Here is a 20,791-nt window from a genome sequence, read left to right on the forward strand (position 1 = left end):
TAAGAAAGGATTTTATCAATTTTTCCCCTAAGAGAATAAAATAGGGGATGAAAGTTTAAATGAAAAGTCTGTCCTAAATCTCAACGCGGACGAAATCGCAGGCAAAAGCTAGTGTTAAATATGTATAATACATACTACTACAACAAATGTTGAGAACTACTGATTTATAGTAGAAACAATAAGAAACTTGTGGCAGTATAAAACTAGGAAGGTAGATCGGTTTCCGCAGTATATACATATAATACAATGAACTTGTACATAGTTTTGCTCCTGATAGTGCCGATTGGTAAGTCCCTTTACTTTTTATATTCTTTCTTACTTCTTATTTCTTCTTTATCGTATGGCTAGTGGTCAACCTAGTGTCCAAATTGTTCAAGCCACCCGAATTCCTTTGACGTGGCTTAACGACTATTATCTTTATTGACAACAACCGAGACCGACCTTTACGTGCCTTCCGAAGCACGGAGATGCCCAGTTTAAATACCACTATTCCGCCACCGATCTATGGAATGGCCGCGCCAAGGTTTGCTCAACCTATAGATGGTTTACCAACCAGTGAGCGCAACTGGCTATGAGTGCCTGTACTATCTACAATTAAAATAATTAATTACAGTTCTGTTTAAATACACGTCATCTCGCCACAATAACCGTAACGCCGCGTGTAGTGGATTCGAATCCGGGACAAATATGTATTTGTGTGATGAGCACGAGTATCTGTTCCGAACCTCTCTGTAAATGTATTTTTATAGGTATGTGTTTAGAAGCATATATGTATGTGTATCAGTTATTTGGTTACCATAGTACAAGCTCTGCTTAGTTTGGAATCAAATGACCGTGTATGAGTTGTAAAATTATAATTAATATTGAAATCTATACTAATATTATAAAGCTGAAGAGTTTGTTTGTTTGTTTGATTGTTTGTTTGTTTGTTTGTTTGTTTGTTTGAACGCGCTAATCTCAGGAACTACTGGTCTGATTTGAAAAATTCTTTCAGTGTTAGATAGTCCATTTATCGAGGAAGGTTATAGGCTATATATCATCACGCTACTACCAATAGGAGCAGAGTACGGGTGAAAAATGTTACAAAAACGGGGACAATTTTGACCCGTTCTCTCTTATGTGACGCAAGCGAAGTTGCGCGGGTCAGCTAGTCTTCTATAAAGTCCCCAATCCATACTTGACCAAAGAAGTGGACTAAACCCTTTCTGCATTCCTGGTGACCTAAGACAGTTTTAATGATACGTTAAATACACGGATTAACTAACACAAGAGAACGGGGCATGTGGGCGTGGCTTGCGTGCCGTATGAAGTATGTGTAACTATACCTACCCTAGTACTAACCTGAGAGATGACACTTAAAGCACGTAGTTAGAAGCCTGATAAAAATCACAAAATATAAGTGCAAAATACGACTCTAATGTCATTAAAATATGGCTGGTCATTTTTATTTTAATAGTCGTTTATTCTTTTTTATATTTCAGTTTGCGTTCATTATCATCGGTTAAATGTCGCGACAGCCTTCTTTAATGAAATAGTATGACATGCACTTTCCTCTTGTGTTATTTAAATCTATTTTTTTTTATTGGTAGTAATACAGGGCCGGTTTTTGCAAGATGACCACGTCACGGGCTCGCTTAAAGTTCATAAGATCATTGCGTCGTGGGAAGAGGCACGCAATAACTGCGCCGCTCAAGGTATGTACCCACAATTTATCCTGCCTTCCGAATCTCGGAATGTATACTATGGTCACCCATCTAAAGAATAACCTCGGCAAGCGTAGCTTAACCTTAAAAAGCGATCGACCCATTAGTATAGACTTTACATCGTTAAATAGGTGGAGTTTCGATTACGCATCGAGAGCTACGCTATCCTCGTCCTTATGTTGACAGTTGACACATACATTGGAGTTTTGGCAGACAGTACATAATAGGATATTTGACTACTAGTCTAATCAGCTACTCTTTATGAAATGTGAAAACCTTTTAGAATTACGGTGTAGTGACGTCACAGTTTCATATTTTCATTGGTATCAAATGAGAGTCTGATAAAATATTTTAGTCTGTTATAATTATAATTTCATTACATACAATTTCAACATTATTTACGGAAAAACAAATATATCCTGAGCGTTTTAGATGACCTCTTACTTGTACAAGTTTAATATTGTTTGTAACCTCGTCAACTAATATTTCACTACAATTAATTTGACGTACCGGAAAAACAGTACTTTTGAATACAGGGGTTAATTTAAAATAGAAAAAAAATGGGCATGTTTAACTATTACACTATTTGAAACGCTATAATTGTATTAAAATTGCTATTTAGTATCAAGAACAGGAAAAGTGAACTCGTAGCTAGCTTTTTAAGCCGGCAATTTACTTATTTCTAGGATCGAATTAACCCTAAAATTCTTTAAAGTAACTCCATTTTACGGTACGTTATTCTGTGTGTTACAGATGCTGTCCTAGCAGCGCCCATAAGTGAAACACTTAGGATCGAAATGTTGACGCTGATTGGAGTCCATAATCACACCACACCTTACTTCATAGGACACGCTAAAACAATAAACAATCAATTACAATACGTATCTGACCAAGGTTAGTACTTAGACTTACGTACGATTTGGTTTTACTGCGGGTGTTATAGGATAGGCATCATAAGAGCCTAGATTTTCATCAATCAATCCATACTAATATTATAAATGCGAAAGTAATTCTGTCTGTCTGTCTATTACTCAATCGCGCCTAAACTATTGAATCAATTTGCATGAAATTTGGTATGGACATATTTTGATACCTAAAAAAAGACATAGGCTACCTTTTACCCTGGAAAAATGACGCATTCCCATGGGAAAATTCAGGTGGCGGACGAAGTCGCAGGTAAAAGCTAGTATACATATATAGGTATAAATAACTTTTCCGTTACTGAGTGACTGACTGACTGATGGGCAACGCACAGTCAGAACTACTGAGCGTAGAAAGTTGAAATTTGGTACGAAGATTGCCAATACGTCTGTAAGCTTAAGTAAATTGTTAAACCAGCCTGTTTTACTTATGGCATTAGAGAGTTTTTGATATGGTAGGGTTAAATTTGAAAGGTGTAGCCTAGGGTTTGAAACTGCGTTAAGTGGACGCCTGCGCGGTCTCATACAAAATTGCTCCGTCCCGGTTGTCTGTGCGGGCACCCATCTCCTTGCTCAGCCCAGTCCTGTGTTAACGATTCACGCGCCTGCCTGCACATACGCGTTAGCATGCACAGTACGTGCAATCTATCTTGGCCAGCTTGAAGTTAGGCATAATAGAACATTTATACAGTACCCTGTGACGTCACCATTTACAAAAAATGACATCTGCAAAGCTACTGCAGCTAACTTCAAGCCGACCGAGATAAATTGCGCGTGTTGTATGTGGAACGGGTGCTCGTCGCGGGCGCCCGCTGTCGAGCTTAAGGGGTATTTCAGACGTAACACAACCACGCAACAACCACACCACAAGGATGACACGTGGTCGGGTGCATATTCCTATTAAAATAAAAATACAATTTGCACGTACTACATTTTGTGGCCGTTATGAAACACGTGTTTCATACTATCAAATCGCGACCACATCGCAACCACATTTTGTCGCTGCGTCGTGGTGTGTTACGTAAAAAAACAAGCCTAAGTTATAAATCGTCGTTGCAGGTATGTCTTTTGAAGATATAAAGAGTGTGAACGATATGATAGATAAGCTGGATCCACGTGATGGCGATTGTTTAGGAATGGACGTCCGATCTGTAAAAGTCGTGCCGTGCTCAAAACCTCTTCCGTACATGTGTTACAAGCCATTGAAGACCGTACAAGAATCAAGGATGGAAAATAACACTGATGGAATATACACCATACCTAGCACGACACCAGATGAAGTGACAGCTCATACTACTAGCAGAATTGCAAATTGTGGATCAGCTAAAGGTAAGTACTTCTAGCACATAATACCACGACTTCTGATTTTGTTTATAAAAAACAAATTATTTAATTATTAATTGCCATTTTTAAATACGAAAGAAAAACATTTATTGCCCGAACCTACTAATACCTTTAAAAATATACAATAATTGGCAGTTGTTACCTACTGACACGATTGAAGTCGGTGCCAAGTAAAGCAAGCAATGCATTTTTTTTCCATTTTATTGTCTTTAAAAAGAATAGACTGATATTATAGCTCAAAAATTATTGCGACAGAAAAAATACCCGTGAATAAGTGAAGAAAATGGTACATTTTTTACAAATTTTAGGATACAAACCGTACTCTTCATCGTCGAGTTGTTACAAGTATCACCCAGAAGAACTATCGTGGCAGGAGGCGAGTGACGCTTGCGCAGCTGAAGGAGGATATTTACTCGTTATAAACGACGAGCGCGAGGCATATCTTTTAACAGAAATAGATGAAGTCCCTCCTAGATCAGGTGCTGCTGGAATACATGTGGGAATAAAAGCAGAAAATGGTGAATGGAAAAGTGTGCAAGGTAAATATGCTTCGTTAATTGACTTCTGCATAGTCACTGTACGTTTAAAAACGGAGACTACAACTTCATCTGTCAAGAGCCGCGGTTCAACCAATTAAAACTTACCCATATGGCGTGATAAAGAGAGAGGCTTAGTGTCGAGGATCTAGATAATACTTATATTAACCAATTTCTTTATTTAGGTCAGAGTTTGGAGCAAATATACTACTATAACATCTGGAAAAAACTAACTCCTATTGCCAAGGACAAACAGTGTATGGCGTTGTTCCTCCTTCGATTATACGATGATTTCTACTGTGGACAGCGCAGAGATTTTATTTGTGAGTTGGAAATGGGAATGCCTCCAACGACACCGACATCTACCGAGATTGTTACCACTGAGGTCGTGACTGATGTGACGACTGACTCCACGACTTATATCACTAGCAACATTGACGTATGTGGAACATCGGATGAAGGTACATTGTGATAAAATAGTTTCGTTCTTAATTTAACTCTCAAAGTTCTCAGCGATAAAAAAAAACGCACTGTCAAATAGTTTGACAATATTTTATACATCCCTGCTTGCTCTATACTACACTTAATATGTTGATTTCAATTCACGTTTCTGGATGAATTAAACAAGTATTTATTGTTTTATTATAGGTTACAAGTCACACTCTTCAGCGTCGAGTTGTTACAAGTATCACCCAGAACGGCTATCGTGGCAGGAGGCGAGTGACGCTTGCGCAGCTGAAGGAGGATATTTGCTCGTTATTAACGACGAGGGCGAGGCTAAACTTATAAAAAAAACATTCGACATACCATCTTATCCAGGAATACATGTGGGAATCAGGGTAGAAAATGGCAAATGGATAAGTGTGCAAGGTAAATAAATATGATTCCTCAATGAAGTTACTCATAATCCATTCACGTTATTATATGTTATCGTCCTCTATATCCGTCATTAGCGGAAACTGCTGATCCAGAAATCCTTACTCCATTATTATCTGCCTTTTTAATTCTGTCACTCAAATGCAAGGCAAGCAAATCGAGATCTGTATCATTAATCCCATAGCGTTTAACATTTCTTAGAATTGTTCTATTTTGGAAACAGTCAAATACTGTGAAGAAATCGTCGAACACCTCAATAGCTCTCTGAGAGATACATCTGCGTCGATAATCGACCTACCCTTTGTAAAACCGCAATCCTAATCAAATTATTATTTATAAGCAAGACAAGTTACTTTTTACCTTTTTTAGGCCAGAGCTTGGAGCAAATATATTATTATAATGACTGGGGAAATCCAGTTCCTATTGCAAGAGAAGAACATTGTATGGCGATGTTCTTTCTTCGGTCATACGATGACTTCTACTGTGGACAGTATAGAGATTTTATTTGTGAGTTGGAAACGGGAATGAATGCAACGACACCGACATCTAACGAGATTGTTACAACTGATGTGACGACTGACACCACGCCTTATATCACCAGCAACAGTGACGTATGTGGAACATCGGATGAAGGTACAGTGTAATAAAATAGTTTCGTTCTTAATCTAAACTTAAATAAATAGTTAGGGGACCAGGTACTCCACATCGAAGAATATAAAAATCACGAAAGTCTGTTTAGAAATTAAGTAAAACATACCGTCCGAATACACTTAAGTCACTTAAAGTTTAACACTTCATCGCATAATAAATGCAATTGTATTGTGAATGAAATAATGAAATGGTATATTTTTCAAATTTTTTTAGGATACAAACCGTACTCTTCATCGTCGAGTTGTTACAAGTATCACCCAGAAGAACTATCGTGGCAGGAGGCGAGTGACGCTTGCGCAGCTGAAGGAGGATATTTACTCGTTATAAACGACGAGCGCGAGGCAAAACTTTTAACAGAAATAGAGGAAGTCCCTCCTAGATCAGGTGCTGCTGGAATACATGTGGGAATAAAAGCAGAAAATGGTGAATGGAAAAGTGTGCAAGGTAAATATGCTTCGTTAATTGACTTCTGCATAGTCATTGTACGTTTAAAAACGGAGACTACTATCTCATTTGTCAAAAACCGCGGTTCTACCAATTAAAACATAAGGCGTGATAAAGAGGGAGGCTTAGTGTCCTATTTATGAGGTGTACAATTCTATTCATTTTTTTCTTAACTATCGGATAACGCGGCTTTCCTTCAAAAGAGTGACGAACACAGCACATGTCGAGGGGGAAGATTTGAACTCAGCGAGCAAGTCGAAGCGCGGGCGGCAACAAGTTTACTCAATATCTTCTAAGCATTGTACATAATTTGATGAGACATAATAATATATCTGCGACTATAGTTGACCCACCCTTTGTAAAATCAGAGACCTAATAAACGAATGCTTATTAATATAGGCAAGGCGTGTTTATAGGTAATGATTTGAATTAGTTTATTCATTGTTTTAGGCCACAGCTTGCAGCATATATACTATTATAACCGCAGGAGTCGTCCGGTTCCTATTGCCAGAGACGGAAATTGTATGGCGTTGTTCTTCCTTCAATCATACGATGACTTCTACTGTGGACAGCGCAGAGATTTTATTTGTGAGTTGGAAATGGGAATGTTTTCAACGACAGCGCCATCTGACGAGCTTTTTACCACTGAGGGCGTGACTGATGTGACGACTGACGCCACGACTTATATCACTAGCAACATTGACGTATGTGGAACAACGGATGAAGGTAAATTGTAAAAAAAAGTTTCATTCTTAATTTAAATCTCAAAAGTCTCAGCGATCAAAAGTAAACGCACGGTCAAATAGTTTTACTATATTTTATACATCCATGCTCGCTCTATACTACACTTAATATATTGATTTCAATTCGATTTTTTTCTGAATGAATTAAACAATTATTTATTGTTTTATTTTAGGTTACAAGTCACACTCTTCATCGTCGAGTTGTTACAAGTATCACCCAGAACGACTACCGTGGCAGGAGGCGAGTGACGCTTGCGCAGCTGAAGGAGGATATTTACTCGTTGTAAACGACGAGCGCGAGGCAAAACTTATAAAAAAAACATTCGACATACCATCTTATCCAGGAATACATGTGGGAATCAGGGTAGAAAATGGCAAATGGATGAGTGTGCAAGGTAAATACATTTCCTTATTGAAGTTACTCATAATCCATTCACGTTATTAAATGTTATCGTCCTCTACATCTGTCATTAGCGGTTCCTGTGATAATGAGCAACCTATCTTTAATTTTTAGAAAGTGTTGTCAATGAGGGAGGTTTAGTATACTATTTATTAGGCGTATAAAATACATGTACTGCCAAACAGATGATCTCATTATGTTTTGTTTATTTTTATTATTTTTCTGTAACTTTCTTTCGATGTGTGTGATCGTTTGGTCGAAATAAATGATTATTATTATCTGGGAGCACGGAAGTGCCCCCGCAAGTCGAGCAAAAAAAAATAACTATGTTGGAAACAATCAAATACTTTGAAGAAATCGTCGAACACCTCAATAGCTTTCTGAAAGATTCATCTGCGTCGATAATCGACCTACCCTTTGTAAAACCGCAATCCTAATCAAATGATTATTCATAAGCAAGACAAGTTACTTTTTACCTTTTTTAGGCCAGAGCTTGGAGCAAATATATTATTATAATGACTGGGGAAATCCAGTTCCTATTGCAAGAGAAGAACATTGTATGGCGATGTTCTTTCTTCGGTCATACGATGACTTCTACTGTGGACAGTATAGAGATTTTATTTGTGAGTTGGAAACGGGAATGAATTCAACGACACCGACATCTAACGAGATTGTTACAACTGATGTGACGACTGACACCACGCCTTATATCACCAGCAACAGTGACGTATGTGGAACATCGGATGAAGGTACAGTGTAATAAAATAGTTTCGTTCTTAATCTAAACTTAAATATATTGTTAGGGGACCAGGTACTCCACATCGAATAATATAAAAATCACGAAAGTCTGTTTAGAAATTAAGTAAAACATACCGTCCGAATATACTTAAGTCCCTTAAAGTTTAACATTTCATCGCATAATAAATGCAATTGTATTGTGAATGAAATAATGAAATGGTATATTTTTCAAATTTTTTTAGGATACAAACCGTACTCTTCAGCGTCGAGTTGTTACAAGTATCACCCAGAAGAACTGTCGTGGCAGGAGGCGAGTGACGCTTGCGCAGCTGAAGGAGGATATTTACTCGTTATAAACGACGAGCGCGAGGCAAAACTTTTAACAGAAATAGATGAAGTCCCTCCTAGATCAGGTGCTGCTGGAATACATGTGGGAATAAAAGCAGAAAATGGTGAATGGAAAAGTGTGCAAGGTAAATATGCTTCGTTAATTGACTTCTGCATAGTCATTGTACGTTTAAAAACGGAGACTACTATCTCATTTGTCAAAAACCGCGGTACTGGTGGTACTTACCCATAAGGCGTGATAAAGAGGGAGGCTTAGTGTCCTATTTATGAGGTGTACAATTCTATTCATTTTTTTCTTAACTATCGGATAACGCGGCTTTCCTTCAAAAGAGTGACGAACACAGCACATGTCGAGGGGGAAGATTTGAACTCAGCGAGCAAGTCGAAGCGCGGGCGGCAACAAGTTTACTCAATATCTTCTAAGCATTGCACATAATTTGATGAGACATAATAATATATCTGCGACTATAGTTGACCCACCCTTTGTAAAATCAGAGACCTAATAAACGAATGCTTATTAATATAGGCAAGGCGTGTTTATAGGTAATGATTTGAATTAGTTTATTCATTGTTTTAGGCCACAGCTTGCAGCATATATACTATTATAACCGCAGGAGTCGTCCGGTTCCTATTGCCAGAGACGGAAATTGTATGGCGTTGTTCTTCCTTCAATCATATGATGACTTCTACTGTGGACAGCGCAGAGATTTTATTTGTGAGTTGGAAATGGGAATGTTTTCAACGATAGCGCCATCTGACGAGCCTTTTACCACTGAGGACGTGACTGATGTGACGACTGACGCCACGACTTATATCACTAGCAACATTGACGTATGTGGAACAACGGATGAAGGTAAATTGTTAAAAAAGGTTTCCTTCTTAATTTAAATCTCAAAAGTCTCAGCGATCAAAAGTAAACGCACGGTCAAATAGTTTTACTATATTTTAAACATCCATGCTCGCTCTATACTACACTTAATATATTGATTTCAATTCCATTTTTTTCTGAATGAATTAAACAATTATTTATTGTTTTATTTTAGGTTACAAGTCACACTCTTCATCGTCGAGTTGTTACAAGTATCACCCAGAACGACTATCGTGGCAGGAGGCGAGTGACGCTTGCGCAGCTGAAGGAGGATATTTACTCGTTGTAAACGACGAGCGCGAGGCAAAACTTATAAAAAAAACATTCGACATACCATCTTATCCAGGAATACATGTGGGAATCAGGGTAGAAAATGGCAAATGGATAAGTGTGCAAGGTAAATACGTTTCCTTATTGAAGTTACTCATAATCCATTCACGTTATTAAATGTTATCGTCCTCTACATCCGTCATTAGCGGTTCTTGTGATAATGAGCAACCTATCTTTAATTTTTAGAAAGTGTTGTCAATGAGGGAGGTTTAGAATACTATTTATTAGGCGTATAAAATACATGTACTGCCAAACAGATGATCTCATTATGTTTTGTTTATTTTTATTATTTTTCTGTAACTTTCTTTCGATGTGTGTGATCGTTTGGTCGAAATAAATGATTATTATTATCTGGGAGCACGGAAGTGCCCCCGCAAGTCGAGCAAAAAAAAATAACTATGTTGGAAACAATCAAATACTTTGAAGAAATCGTCGAACACCTCAATAGCTTTCTGAAAGATTCATCTGCGTCGATAATCGACCTACCCTTTGTAAAACCGCAATCCTAATCAAATGATTATTCATAAGCAAGACAAGTTACTTTTTACCTTTTTTAGGCCAGAGCTTGGAGCAAATATATTATTATAATGACTGGGGAAATCCAGTTCCTATTGCAAGAGAAGAACATTGTATGGCGATGTTCTTTCTTCGGTCATACGATGACTTCTACTGTGGACAGCGCAGAGATTTTATTTGTGAGTTGGAAACGGGAATGAATTCAACAACACCGACATCTAACGAGATTGTTACAACTGATGTGACGACTGACACCACGCCTTATATCACCAGCAACAGTGACGTATGTGGAACATCGGATGAAGGTACAGTGTAATAAAATAGTTTCGTTCTTAATCTAAACTTAAATAAATTGTTAGGGGACCAGGTACTCCACATCGAATAATATAAAAATCACGAAAGTCTGTTTAGAAATTAAGTAAAACATACCGTCCGAATATACTTAAGTCTCTTTTTTTTAAGTCCCTTAAAGATTAACACTTCATTGCAGAATAAATGCAATTGTATAATGAATGAATTAATGAAATGTTATATTTTTTAACACATTTTAGGATACAAACCGTACTCTTCATCGTCGAGTTGTTACAAGTATCACCCAGAAGAACTATCGTGGCAGGAGGCGAGTGACGCTTGCGCAGCTGAAGGAGGATATTTACTCGTTATAAACGACGAGGGCGAGGCTAAACTTTTAACAGAAATAGATGAAATCACTCCTGGATCAGGTGCTGCTGGAATACATGTGGGAATAAAAGCAGAAAATGGTAAATGGAAAAGTGTGCAAGGTAATTATATTTCCTTAACGAAGTTACTCATTATCCATTCACGTTATTAAATGTTATCGTCCTCTACATCCGCCATTAGCGGTTCTTGTGATAATGAGCAACCTATCTATAATTTTTAGAAAGTGTTGTCAATGAGGGAGGTTTAGTATACTATTTATTGGGCGTATAAAATACATGTACTGCCAAACAGATGAGCTCATTATGTTTTGTTTATTTTTATTATTTTTCTGTAACTTTCTTTCGATGTGTGTGATCGTTTGGTCGAAATAAATGATTATTATTATATAACTATGTTGGAAACAATCAAATACTTTGAAGAAATCGTCGAACACCTCAATAGCTTTCTGAAAGATTCATCTGCGTCGATAATCGACCTACCCTTTGAAAAACCGCAATCCTAATCAAATGATTATTCATAAGCAAGACAAGTTACTTTTTACCTTTTTTAGGCCAGAGCTTGGAGCAAATATATTATTATAATGACTGGGGAAATCCAGTTCCTATTGCAAGAGAAGAACGTTGTATGGCGATGTACTTTCTTCGGTCATACGATGACTTCTACTGTGGACAGCGCAGAGATTTTATTTGTGAGTTGGAAACGGGAATGAATGCAACGACACCGACATCTAACGAGATTGTTACAACTGATGTGACGACCGACACCACGCCTTATATCACCAGCAACAGTGACGTATGTGGAACATCGGATGAAGGTACAGTGTAATAAAATAGTTTCGTTCTTAATCTAAACTTAAATAAATTGTTAGGGGACCAGGTACTCCACATCGAATAATATAAAAATCACGAAAGTCTGTTTAGAAATTAAGTAAAACATACCGTCCGAATATACTTAAGTCCCTTAAAGTTTAACATTTCATCGCATAATAAATGCAATTGTATTGTGAATGAAATAATGAAATCGTATATTTTTTAAATTTTTTTAGGATACAAACCGTACTCTTCATCGTCGAGTTGTTACAAGTATCACCCAGAAGAACTATCGTGGCAGGAGGCGAGTGACGCTTGCGCAGCTGAAGGAGGATATTTACTCGTTATAAACGACGAGCGCGAGGCAAAACTTTTAACAGAAATAGACGAAGTTCCTCCTAGATCAGGTGCTGCTGGAATACATGTGGGAATAAAAGCAGAAAATGGTAAATGGAAAAGTGTGCAAGGTAAATATGCTTCGTTAATTGACTTCTGCATAGTCATTGTACGTTTAAAAATGGAGACTACTATCTCATTTGTCAAAAACCGCGGTACCACCAATTAAAACTTACCCATAAGGCGTGATAAAGAGGGAGGCTTAGTGTCCTATCTATGAGGTGTACAATTCTATTCATTTTTTTCTTAACTATCGGATAACGCGGCTTTCCTTCAAAAGAGTGACGAACACAGCACATGTCGAGGGGGAAGATTTGAACTCAGCGAGCAAGTCGAAGCGCGGGCGGCAACAAGTTTACTCAATATCTTCTAAGCATTGTACATAATTTGATGAGACATAATAATATATCTGCGACCATAGTTGACCCACCCTTTGTAAAATCAGAGACCTAATAAACGAATGCTTATAGGTAAGGCGTGTTTATAGGTAATGATTTGAATTAGTTTATTCATTGTTTTAGGCCACAGCTTGCAGCATATATACTATTATAACCGCAGGAGTCGTCCGGTTCCTATTGCCAGAGACGGAAATTGTATGGCGTTGTTCTTCCTTCAATCATATGATGATTTCTACTGTGGACAGCGCAGAGATTTTATTTGTGAGTTGGAAATGGGAATGTTTTCAACAACAGCGCCATCTGACGAGCTTTTTACCACTGAGGGCGTGACTGATGTGACGACTGACGCCACGACTTATATCACTAGCAACATTGACGTATGTGGAACAACGGATGAAGGTAAATTGTTAAAAAAGGTTACGTTCTTAATTTAAATCTCAAAAGTCTCAGCGATCAAAAGTAAACGCACGGTCAAATAGTTTTACTATATTTTAAACATCCATGTTTGCTCTATACTACACTGTCTTAATATATTGATTTCAATTCGATTTTTTTCTGAATGAATTAAACAATTATTTATTGTTTTATTTTAGGTTACAAGTCACACTCTTCATCGTCGAGTTGTTATAAGTATCACCCAGAACGACTATCGTGGCAGGAGGCGAGTGACGCTTGCGCAGCTGAAGGAGGATATTTACTCGTTGTAAACGACGAGCGCGAGGCAAAACTTATAAAAAAAACATTCGACATACCATCTTATCCAGGAATACATGTGGGAATCAGGGTAGAAAATGGCAAATGGACAAGTGTGCAAGGTAAATACGTTTCCTTATTGAAGTTACTCATAATCCATTCACGTTATTAAATGTTATCGTCCTCTACATCCGTCATTAGCGGTTCTTGTGATAATGAGCAACCTATCTTTAATTTTTAGAAAGTGTTGTCAATGAGGGAGGTTTAGTATACTATTTATTAGGCGTATAAAATACATGTACTGCCAAACAGATGATCTCATTATGTTTTGTTTATTTTTATTATTTTTCTGTAACTTTCTTTCGATGTGTGTGATCGTTTGGTCGAAATAAATGATTATTATTATCTGGGAGCACGGAAGTGCCCCCGCAAGTCGAGCAAAAAAAAATAACTATGTTGGAAACAATCAAATACTTTGAAGAAATCGTCGAACACCTCAATAGCTTTCTGAAAGATTCATCTGCGTCGATAATCGACCTACCCTTTGTAAAACCGCAATCCTAATCAAATGATTATTCATAAGCAAGACAAGTTACTTTTTACCTTTTTTAGGCCAGAGCTTGGAGCAAATATATTATTATAATGACTGGGGAAATCCAGTTCCTATTGCAAGAGAAGAACATTGTATGGCGATGTTCTTTCTTCGGTCATACGATGACTTCTACTGTGGACAGCGCAGAGATTTTATTTGTGAGTTGGAAACGGGAATGAATTCAACAACACCGACATCTAACGAGATTGTTACAACTGATGTGACGACTGACACCACGCCTTATATCACCAGCAACAGTGACGTATGTGGAACATCGGATGAAGGTACAGTGTAATAAAATAGTTTCGTTCTTAATCTAAACTTAAATAAATTGTTAGGGGACCAGGTACTCCACATCGAATAATATAAAAATCACGAAAGTCTGTTTAGAAATTAAGTAAAACATACCGTCCAAATATACTTAAGTCTCTTTTTTTTAAGTCCCTTAAAGTTTAACATCTCATTGCAAAATAAAAGCAATTGTATTGTGAATGAATTATTGAAATCGTATATTTTTTACATATTTTAGGATACAAACCGTACTCTTCATCGTCGAGTTGTTACAAGTATCATCCAGAAGAACTGTCGTGGCAGGAGGCGAGTGACGCTTGCGCAGCTGAAGGAGGATATTTACTCGTTATAAACGACGAGCGCGAGGCTAAACTTTTAACAGAAATAGACGAAGTTCCTCCTAGATCAGGTGCTGCTGGAATACATGTGGGAATAAAAGCAGAAAATGGTGAATGGAAAAGTGTGCAAGGTAAATATGCTTCGTTAATTGACTTCTGCATAGTCACTGTACGTTTAAAAACGGAGACTACTATTTCATCTGTCAAGAGCCGCGGTACCACCAATTAAAACTTACCCATAAGGCGTGATAAAGAGGGAGGCTTAGTGTCCTATTTATGAGGTGTACAATTCTATTCATTTTTTTCTTAACTATCGGATAACGCGAACTCAGCGAGCAAGTCAAAGCGCGGGCGGCAACAAGTTTACTCAATATCTTCTAAGCATTGTACATAATTTGATGAGACATAATAATATATCTGCGACTATAATTGACCCACCCTTTGTAAAATCAGAAACCTAATAAACGAATGCTTATAGGCAAGGCGTGTTTATAGGTAATGATTTGAATTAATTTATTCATTGTTTTAGGCCAGAGCTTGCAGCATATATACTATTATAACCGCAGGAGTCGTCCGGTTCCTATTGCCAGAGACGGAAATTGTATGGCGTTGTTCTTCCTTCAATCATATGATGACTTCTACTGTGGACAGCGCAGAGATTTTATTTGTGAGTTGGAAATGGGAATGTTTTCAACAACAGCGCCATCTGACGAGCTTTTTACCACTGAGGACGTGACTGATGTGACGACTGACGCCACGACTTATATCACTAGCAACATTGACGTATGTGGAACAACGGATGAAGGTAAATTGTTAAAAAAGGTTTCGTTCTTAATTTAAATCTCAAAAGTCTCAGCGATCAAAAGTAAACGCACGGTCAAATAGTTTTACTATATTTTATACATCCATGCTTGCTCTATACTACACTGTCTTAATATATTGATTTCAATTCGATATTTTTCTCAATGAATTAAACAATTATTTATTGTTTTATTATAGGTTACAAGTCACACTCTTCATCGTCGAGTTGTTATAAGTATCACCCAGAACGACTATCGTGGCAGGAGGCGAGTGACGCTTGCGCAGCTGAAGGAGGATATTTACTCGTTGTAAACGACGAGCGCGAGGCAAAACTTATAAAAAAAACATTCGACATACCATCTTATCCAGGAATACATGTGGGAATCAGGGTAGAAAATGGCAAATGGATAAGTGTGCAAGGTAAATACGTTTCCTTATTGAAGTTACTCATAATCCATTCACGTTATTAAATGTTATCGTCCTCTACATCCGTCATTAGCGGAAACTGCTGATCCAGAAATCCTTACTCCATTATTATCTGCCTTTTTAATTCTGCCACTCAAATGCAAGGCAAGCAAATCGAGATCTGTATCATTAATCCCATAGCGTTTAACATTTCTTAGAATTGTTCTATTTTGGAAACAGTCAAATACTGTGAAGAAATCGTCGAACACCTCAATAGCTCTCTGAGAGATACATCTGCGTCGATAATCGACCTACCCTTTGTAAAACCGCAATCCTAATCAAATTATTATTCATAAGCAAGACAAGTTACTTTTTACCTTTTTTAGGCCAGAGCTTGGAGCAAATATATTATTATAATGACTGGGGAAATCCAGTTCCTATTGCAAGAGAAGAACATTGTATGGCGATGTTCTTTCTTCGGTCATACGATGATTTCTACTGTGGACAGTATAGAGATTTTATTTGTGAGTTGGAAACGGGAATGAATTCAACGACACCGACATCTAACGAGATTGTTATAACTGATGTGACGACTGACACCACGCCTTATATCACCAGTAACAGTGACGTATGTGGAACATCGGATGAAGGTACAGTGTAATAAAATAGTTTCGTTCTTAATCTAAACTTAAATAAATTGTTAGGGGACCAGGTACTCCACATCGAATAATATAAAAATCACGAAAGTCTGTTTAGAAATTAAGTAAAACATACCGTCCGAATATACTTAAGTCCCTTAAAGTTTAACATTTCATCGCATAATAAATGCAATTGTATTGTGAATGAAATAATGAAATGGTATATTTTTTAATGTTTTTTAGGATACAAACCGTACTCTTCAGCGTCGAGTTGTTACAAGTATCACCCAGAAGAACTGTCGTGGCAGGAGGCGAGTGACGCTTGCGCAGCTGAAGGAGGATATTTACTCGTCATAAACGACGAGCGCGAGGCAAAACTTTTAACAGAAATAGATGAAGTCCCTCCTAGATCAGGTGCTGCTGGAATACATGTGGGAATAAAAGCAGAAAATGGTGAATGGAAAAGTGTGCAAGGTAAATATGCTTCGTTAATTGACTTCTGCATAGTCACTGTACGTTTAAAAACGGAGACTACTATTTCATCTGTCAAGAGCCGCGGTTCTACCAATTAAAACTTACCCATAAGGCGTGATAAAGAGGGAGGCTTAGTGTCCTATTTATGAGGTGTACAATTCTATTCATTTTTTTCTTAACTATCGGATAACGCGGCTTTCCTTCAAAAGAGTGACGAACACAGCACATGTCGAGGGGGAAGATTTGAACTCAGCGAGCAAGTCGAAGCGCGGGCGGCAACAAGTTTACTCAATGTCTTCTAAGCATTGTACATAATTTGATGAGACATAATAATATATCTGCGACTATAGTTGACCCACCCTTTGTAAAATCAGAGACCTAATAAACGAATGCTTATAGGTAAGGCGTGTTTATAGGTAATGATTTGAATTAGTTTATTCATTGTTTTAGGCCACAGCTTGCAGCATATATACTATTATAACCGCAGGAGTCGTCCGGTTCCTATTGCCAGAGACGGAAATTGTATGGCGTTGTTCTTCCTTCAATCATATGATGACTTCTACTGTGGACAGCGCAGAGATTTTATTTGTGAGTTGGAAATGGGAATGTTTTCAACGGTAGCGCCATCTGACGAGCCTTTTACCACTGAGGGCGTGACTGATGTGACGTCTGACGCCACGACTTATATCACTAGCAACATTGACGTATGTGGAACAACGGATGAAGGTAAATTGTTAAAAAAGGTTTCGTTCTTAATTTAAATCTCAAAAGTCTCAGCGATCAAAAGTAAACGCACGGTCAAATAGTTTTACTATATTTTATACATCCATGCTTGCTCTATACTACACTGTCTTAATATATTGATTTCAATTCGATATTTTTCTGAATGAATTAAACAATTATTTATTGTTTTATTTTAGGTTACAAGTCACACTCTTCATCGTCGAGTTGTTATAAGTATCACCCAGAACGACTATCGTGGCAGGAGGCGAGTGACGCTTGCGCAGCTGAAGGAGGATATTTACTCGTTGTAAACGACGAGCGCGAGGCAAAACTTATAAAAAAAACATTCGACATACCATCTTATCCAGGAATACATGTGGGAATCAGGGTAGAAAATGGCAAATGGATAAGTGTGCAAGGTAAATACGTTTCCTTATTGAAGTTACTCATAATCCATTCACGTTATTAAATGTTATCGTCCTCTACATCCGTCATTAGCGGTTCTTGTGATAATGAGCAACCTATCTTTAATTTTTAGAAAGTGTTGTCAATGAGGGAGGTTTAGTATACTATTTATTAGGCGTATAAAATACATGTACTGCCAAACAGATGATCTCATTATGTTTTGTTTATTTTTATTATTTTTCTGTAACTTTCTTTCGATGTGTGTGATCGTTTGGTCGAAATAAATGATTATTATTATCTGGGAGCACGGAAGTGCCCCCGCAAGTCGAGCAAAAAAAAATAACTATGTTGGAAACAATCAAATACTTTGAAGAAATCGTCGAACACCTCAATAGCTTTCTGAAAGATTCATCTGCGTCGATAATCGACCTACCCTTTGAAAAACCGCAATCCTAATCAAATGATTATTCATAAGCAAGACAAGTTACTTTTTACCTTTTTTAGGCCAGAGCTTGGAACAAATATATTATTATAATGCCTGGGGAAATCCAGTTCCTATTGCAAGAGAAGAACATTGTATGGCGATGTTCTTCCTTCAATCATACGATGACTTCTACTGTGGACAGCGCAGAGATTTTATTTGTGAGTTGGAAATGGGAATGTTTTCAACGACAGCGCCATCTGACGAGCTTTTTACCACTGAGGGCGTGACTGATGTGACGACTGACACCACGCCTTATATCACCAGCAACAGTGACGTATGTGGAACATCGGATGAAGGTACAGTGTAACAAAATAGTTTCGTTCTTAATCTAAACTTAAATAAATTGTTAGGGGACCAGGTACTCCACATCGAATAATATAAAAATCACGAAAGTCTGTTTAGAAATTAAGTAAAACATACCGTCCAAATATACTTAAGTCTCTTTTTTTAAATCCCTTAAAGATTAACACTTCATTGCAGAATAAATGCAATTGTATTGTGAATGAATTAATGAAATGGTATATCTTTTACATTTTTTAGGATACAAACCGTACTCTTCATCGTCGAGTTGTTACAAGTATCACCCAGAAGAACTATCGTGGCAGGAGGCGAGTGACGCTTGCGCAGCTGAAGGAGGATATTTACTCGTTATAAACGACGAGCGCGAGGCAAAACTTTTAACAGAAATAGACGAAGTTCCTCCTAGATCAGGTGCTGCTGGAATACATGTGGGAATAAAAGCAGAAAATGGTAAATGGAAAAGTGTGCAAGGTAAATATGTTTCGTTAATTGACTTCTGCATAGTCATTGTACGTTTAAAAACGGAAACTACTATTTCATCTGTCAAGAGCCGCGGTACCACCAATTAAAACTTACCCATAAGGCGTGATAAAGAGAGGGGCTTAGTGTCCTATCTATGAGGTGTACAATTCTATTCATTTTTTTTCTTAATTATCGGATAACGCGGCTTTCCTTCAAAAGAGTGACGAACACAGCACATGTCGAGGGGGAAGATTTGAACTCAGCGAGCAAGTCGAAGCACGGGCAGCAACAAGTTTACTCAATATCTTCTAAGCATTGTACATAATTTGATGAGACATAATAATATATCTGCGACTATAGTTGACCCACCCTTTGTAAAATCAGAGACCTAATAAACGAATGCTTATAGGCAAGGCGTGTTCATAGGTAATGATTTGAATTAATTTATTTATTGTTTTAGGCCAGAGCTTGGAGCAGATATACTATTACAACGACTGGAGTCGTCCGATTCCTGTTGCCAGAGACGACAAATGTATGGCGGTGTTTTTCCTTCGATCGTATTATGATTTCTACTGTGGACAGCGTAGACATTTTATTTGTGAGTTGGAAATGGGAATGACTTCAACAACACCGGCATCTAACGAAAATCTTACCGCCAATGTCACGACTGTCAGTGACTAAGCGCACTGTCAGTTGTTTTTTTTTTCGCTATTTTAATTAGGTACTGTTACAAACGACTCTTAAACTAATAATCACAATTGCAAAATTATTACCTCTGTGATTTTCTTTATGTTATTAAAAAAAATGTCGTACAATATAATAAATTTATAATAAAATATTCTTTTAGCCCAAAAATTAAATTAAATATTATTGTTATCAGTATTATCAAATTGATTACAATAAATTATAGCTATTACAAAAATATTAAAATATTTTCATTGATAATGTTAAGAAATATAATGTACATTATGTATTTGAATTATAAATAAATAAATTTAACCCATTACTGTCCCACTGCTGGGCAAGGGTCTCCTCCCGTAATGAGGGAGGGGTTAGGCCTTGAGTCCACCACGCTGGCCAAGTGCGGGTTGGTGACTTTGCATACCCTCAATTAATGTATTAAACAAATTTTAGGCATGCAAGGTTTTCTCACGATATTTTCCTTCGCCGTTGGAGCATGTGATAATTATTTCTAATACACACATAACTTCGAAAAGTCATTGATGTTTTGCCTCGGGTTCGAACCTGCGACCACTTGCGTGCGAAACTTATAGGTACATATACATAATAATGATAATTATGTGATTTTCGAGGATTTGATTTTACATAAAAAAAAAATCTTTTACAACTTTTATAGGTGACAAAAATTTTATTATTTGCTTCATAAAATATTCGTGAGGTCTTTTTTCGAGTATGTGATAAATTGGTATCTAATGAGATACCAAACAAAACACACGTGTGTTTTGTTTGTGATTATTTTTTTG

The 20,791-nt window shown here is 37.3% G+C and overlaps 2 protein-coding genes across 2 annotated transcripts; both read left to right on the forward strand.

Annotated features, from left to right (window-relative positions):
• The first annotated feature begins 467 nt into the window (after positions 1 to 467).
• LOC142977395 (macrophage mannose receptor 1-like) lies at positions 468 to 7,781 on the forward strand. The gene is made up of 12 exons (XM_076121274.1): positions 468 to 555; positions 1,590 to 1,694; positions 2,457 to 2,597; positions 3,683 to 3,952; positions 4,276 to 4,506; positions 4,689 to 4,964; positions 5,152 to 5,373; positions 5,749 to 6,012; positions 6,244 to 6,474; positions 6,925 to 7,200; positions 7,391 to 7,612; positions 7,732 to 7,781. Exons 1-12 carry the CDS (start codon positions 468 to 470, stop codon positions 7,779 to 7,781), a joined length of 2,376 nt encoding a protein of 791 aa, XP_075977389.1.
• A 334-nt stretch (positions 7,782 to 8,115) lies between these two features.
• Positions 8,116 to 20,700, forward strand: LOC142977080 (macrophage mannose receptor 1-like). Its single transcript, XM_076120777.1, has 21 exons — positions 8,116 to 8,366; positions 8,598 to 8,828; positions 9,281 to 9,556; positions 9,747 to 9,968; positions 10,459 to 10,722; positions 10,969 to 11,199; positions 11,649 to 11,912; positions 12,144 to 12,374; positions 12,825 to 13,100; positions 13,295 to 13,516; positions 14,007 to 14,270; positions 14,516 to 14,746; positions 15,145 to 15,420; positions 15,615 to 15,836; positions 16,208 to 16,471; positions 16,703 to 16,933; positions 17,384 to 17,659; positions 17,854 to 18,075; positions 18,566 to 18,841; positions 19,086 to 19,316; positions 19,768 to 20,700. Exons 1-21 carry the CDS (start codon positions 8,177 to 8,179, stop codon positions 19,986 to 19,988), a joined length of 5,121 nt encoding a protein of 1,706 aa, XP_075976892.1. The 5' UTR covers positions 8,116 to 8,176; the 3' UTR covers positions 19,989 to 20,700.
• Positions 20,701 to 20,791: the final 91 nt, after the last annotated feature.

This window comes from Anticarsia gemmatalis, chromosome 12 (assembly GCF_050436995.1).
Source record: "Anticarsia gemmatalis isolate Benzon Research Colony breed Stoneville strain chromosome 12, ilAntGemm2 primary, whole genome shotgun sequence".
Taxonomy (NCBI): Eukaryota; Metazoa; Arthropoda; class Insecta; order Lepidoptera; family Erebidae; genus Anticarsia; species Anticarsia gemmatalis.